This window comes from Varroa jacobsoni, unplaced genomic scaffold, assembly GCF_002532875.2.
Source record: "Varroa jacobsoni isolate VJ856 unplaced genomic scaffold, vjacob_1.0 scaffold_562, whole genome shotgun sequence".
Lineage (NCBI taxonomy): Eukaryota > Metazoa > Arthropoda > Arachnida > Mesostigmata > Varroidae > Varroa > Varroa jacobsoni.
The window spans coordinates 331,600-336,497 of record NW_019213464.1 but is presented as its reverse complement, the minus strand read 5'-3'; the positions used below and the strand labels follow the sequence as shown (position 1 = coordinate 336,497).

The window sequence follows — 4,898 nt, the reverse complement described above, 5'->3', positions numbered from 1 at the left end:
TGCTCTTGGAACAGTGGCCGTTGGCGCTGCTGTTGCCTGTGTCTCTCTTCTGGTATTCGCGGAGCCGCTGCGAGCTCCGAACAGAGTTGTTCGGTCCAAAAAGAGGCGTAAAGTATCCTAGGTGCCACTGGATGAAAACTTAAGGTGTTTTTTGCTGAGTTGCTTGTGCTCTGTCCAGCTATACAGAGTTGGTTGCGAAACAGTTCTGTAAATTCGCTTCGTGATTTGAGACGCAAGCCAAAATGGGTCGCTCAGATGAACCTGATAATCAAGAAGTCATGGGAGATGCTAGAGAAATTCGGGAAGAAGATCCCGAAGGCCAATTTAACGAGGAAGGTGAAGAGGGTTACGACGAGATTCGAGAACTCGACGAAGGCTTTGTGGATGAAAGAGGTAAATAGATAAAATCAATACATAGCTTAGATCAAAAATTGGTGAATATGAAAAGTATTCCTACGGGAAAATGGTGCAACTTATTTATGTTATTTACTGGGGGCGCTGCGCTGGACAAGCACTGGTCATCGAAATATGTTTTCCTCCCACTTGTATTCGATGGTGTGTTTTATTATCTTTCCTTAATGCCAAAATATTTTAAAGCTAGCAGACTGTTCAGTATTGCTGTGGCATTTGGCGATGGCAACCCTCGCTACCAGCTGCCTGTCATGAGAACCCGCGCGGTGTAAGGGGGTGACGGAGTCCTATATGTATAGAATCTGTGCTTAACTAATGTCAAGCATATTGATCACCACAGTCTTGTAGAACTATAACTTAATATCTGAGCAAAATACCTAACGGAGCTTGTAACTTCTCCAGTTTCCTCCAGGAAAGTATCACAAGATTCCTTGAGGTATAATAAATGCGTGCGTATATGATGCGCAGACACAAACTTATTCCAACAATGTAAATATATGAGTATAAAGAGTGGCATTTATGTCAGTAAACCAGTTGGAATCACCAATACATAATAAATACGTACGGTTTGTTATCTGTGAGGTAATTGGACGGGCCTTTTGACAAGTTGCTTTAAGCTATGTTTTGAGGGTCAAATTCACACAGATGTCACCACTGTTCTGTACAGTCGTCCGCGGCTATTTTGTCAACTTTGACAACATAACTCAAGCTAGGAAATGTGCCGTAACCACTTGTTCGCAAGACTGCAAGGGCCTTTATTTTTTATATTTTCAGCGCTACGATATCCTCGAAGCACCTACTGACTTACATCGAAGAATGTATATATGTAAGCGGAATAGAGAATGGACAAATAAATAGAAGAACCAGCTACTTCATTTGTGTCCAAACTAGTTTGCATTCTTTATAAAGCATTAAATTATGATAGGATTAAAAAACTGTCGTGTGAAATAATATGTATATTTAATGGACGGAATATATGCACGAAATGTGGGCATGCCCATTATTAACTCAACTTACATTTACTATTTGAATATTGAATTCACATATGCAGATAGAATATGAAGTCAATGAAGTACACATTTTTATATTTCGGTTCCTAAAGGCCGCAGTAGACACGCCGATAGATAATTTACACATATGTACGCAGGGCGTGTGATGAAATAGAGTACATATTTTTTAAGTCTGTCAAAAAAACCTTTCATGCAATCTTCATTGGTGTTAAATTACCGGTCAATGTATATTGCTACTCTTGTGGCTGTATAATTTAAAATCACTAATTCAAACACTCTGGCATTTTATGGAGATTAGTAAAAGTTTATCTTCACTTTAATAGTACCAAGATAATGGTACCATTACGTTTTTAACTGAAACGACCTTTATACCGAGAAATAGCTACGTCACGTTTTTTTGTTTCATTTACTATCCAGGTAGCATCGTATATTTATCCCCGCGCACTCTTCAATAACGCATCTCCATTTTGTATTGTTGGTGTTACGCTTATTGAAGTTTTCGAACCTTTTTTTTCAGAAATTTCAACGGTCAACGATGCTCTGGACAATATCAGCCAGGCATTAGATAAGCTCGAGGAGCAGAACGACCAGCTAAACGAACAACTCCGGTCTATCCTTGCTGCTTCGGAAAGAATCAAAAGCGGTATGGATTCCGTCAACAGTTTCGGTACCTCCAGCTCCAATAGCGGGCAGGCATAGCAGGCGAATAATACGAAAAGAAGATATATAATACATAGGTGCTTGGTCAATCAGGCTAATATTCAGTCTCGAACAGCTACTCAGACGCTTAGTTACAGTTGAATGAAAAATATGTAAGAAAATTGGCATTGGTTAGGAACTTCATGAATCTTCTGCACTAAATATAGCCAAAAATGAGGAATGGCATTGTACAATTCACCGAACATTGGACAGCAACTAATTTACTTAGGAAATAAGGTACTGCCTATTGGATGCGTCGACATGGAAGTTTCAGATTGAAAATGATGATTAATGTTAACAAGAGATTTGATACCGCCGGGAAATGGTTGTATCCGTTAAAGGCTGTGTTAAAACGGAATTTAACAAATCTGATTTTATGTGTGGGATTTGGAAGCTATGTAAACGCCCGTTTTGACAACTGCAAAAAGCTGATAGTTAGATCTAATCATAGTTTTTTGTTCAGAAGTGGGCTGTAGCTTATATTTCATTTGAAGATTACATAATAAATGACGTGGATTAGGCACGCCATCTGCCAAACATTTGAACAGAAACGTTAGCGTTGCTATCTGGAAAAACACAAGTATGTGAAAAAATTTCTTGACAGTCCTTTAACAAGATATAATTGTCATATTAAAGAAGATATTTAATAACGTGCATTAATATTTACTTTTTCTAAACATTCTATGGACGCGAACAAATGACACAAAAATGAAGTTAAGATTGCTGACGAAAACAAATTTTAAGGATACTTTTACGAAAATATTTCACTATTTCTAGATACTAGCCATTGTTTTCCTAAACATATTTCAATTATATTTATTGTTCAACCGTGTGATATATATGTTTTAATGAAGAGAAACAATTTAATATAATCTTAAGGTCAACCATAATTCTGTACAAGTTAGGTTTAACGCATGATTTAATTTCTGTCGAGTGTATACGGCTATTTAGTCATAAAAGTCAACTGTATTTTCCTGTTCATGATATGTTTAATTCAGATATCTGAGGTAATGCTTCTTTTTTCATTTTGTATTACTAGTTCATAGTTTTCGAGATGGCGTTATTGCATATGTAGAACTAAACCTATTAGAGAAACGATTTATCAGTGTTTAGTTTGCCACTTAATTAGATATAAATCCTTTTTCCTTGTGGTCAATCTTGAATTAGATCACTTCATTTCATCTGCTTATCTACAGATGGAGTAAAACAGGCTGGACAAATATTGTCTGACAAACACCAAGAACCAAAAATGTTACAAGAAAAACAACAACAATTTTATGAAGCGTTCTTCTTCGATGCTGTTTGAAGACAGAAGTATTTGTACCGTACACATGGTAGAGTATGTATAACACTAGCAAGGATTATAGAAATACTACACTGCCAAACACGAGCATAGATAGGAAGGCATATATTGAATGATGTATCGTAAGATCATAGTTCCTTATAGTTGTAGTGGTTCTTCCCGGTTTTTACCGCTAAAACACAGAGCTAACACAAACTAAACTCATCAATCGATCACAGTGCAAGTTTAGCCGATCGCACGATTGTTATTTTGCATTGCTATTACTAAGCCTATTCAGAGGAACTCTCTCTCGGTTCTCATATCTGTTATGACGAGAATCACAATAGCTTGCAGTTTAATAGTGCTAATGGCTGCAAAAGATATTCAACAAATATCTGCGAGAATAAATAAACCTTTTGAGTTCCTATGTCCGTTTAAACTGCTTTAATTAAGCATTGATACTTCAGACGGCTAGCGCCATCTGAATCACTAATGCTTAGTAAGGACAAATTACATGGACATGAAAGCTTAGACCATCTATATTCAAACATCTATATATGTCTGCGGCTGATTCGTCACCGTTCGACAGTAAGCGAACTGATCGCACGAAAAGACAAGTTTCTACCGACCGGGAAAGTTTCTATTCAATGTTTCATGAAAGGCACGAACAGAGTTGAAAATTGTTATCACAATTAGCGGTAGCACAGTATTACGATGTGTTTGTGTATGTCTGTTTGCTAATTTCGGAACCTGAATTAACGTCACATCTCACTGATAAATGAAAGTCGATGCTCTACAAGTGGTGTTTTCTTGAAATTGAATCCTGAAGATTGGGTAAAAAGGCAGAGAAGTGTTTTAGAATGAAAGAAGACTGACTGACTGGCTGGCTGGCTAACTGCCTATCGATTGTCTTTAAAATCGGCTGACGAGTTACGGGTGAATCATGTAATCGAAAGCGTTTGCGGTTTCAGGCATCGTTTCTAAAACATAAATGCAAATCACAATTGCAGTCGGGGGAACGAAGTAAAAGTATGTCGCTGTTGATTTCTAATAGATCTATTTAAGCACATGCACGTAACTGGCAGCATATGACATCATGTTATTACGCCCTTAGATTGATTTTTGAAGGACTGAGACAAATTGAAAGAGGTTAACTAATTACGATATGAAACTATCTAATAAACATTAGATTTAAATATTGCGAAATTACATGATTGTTCTTTTTACATTTAGATTAAGAACTGCCCACAGGTACAGACGATTGACTTCATCGAACAATTTAACGAACAGTTAAGTTTATTTATTTACTTTATTTTAAAACAAGAAGAACATACTCTTTCGTTTTTCTTATAATGCATTCTATCTATGTTGTTTATTGTAATCTCTACTTGGCTATGACTAACCTTTTTAGCAGCAATCTGTAAGCAGGCAACTAAAAGGCATAGACAAAGGAAATCTTTTTGCATATATTTGTTGACATTTGTTGACTAGAAAAT

At 36.7% G+C, this 4,898-nt stretch overlaps 1 protein-coding gene across 2 annotated transcripts; it reads left to right on the top strand.

The window, feature by feature from the left end:
- LOC111261488 (uncharacterized) lies at nucleotides 1-4,611 on the top strand. 2 transcript variants are annotated; one of them, XM_022835028.2, is made up of 2 exons: nucleotides 1-393; nucleotides 1,918-4,611. In XM_022835028.2, exons 1-2 carry the CDS (start codon nucleotides 243-245, stop codon nucleotides 2,118-2,120), a joined length of 354 nt encoding a protein of 117 aa, XP_022690763.1. In that variant the 5' UTR covers nucleotides 1-242; the 3' UTR covers nucleotides 2,121-4,611. The 2 variants fall into 2 exon arrangements, with proteins under 2 accessions (XP_022690763.1, XP_022690764.1); XM_022835029.2 differs by having other exon boundaries at nucleotides 10-393; nucleotides 1,939-4,611.
- Nucleotides 4,612-4,898: the final 287 nt, after the last annotated feature.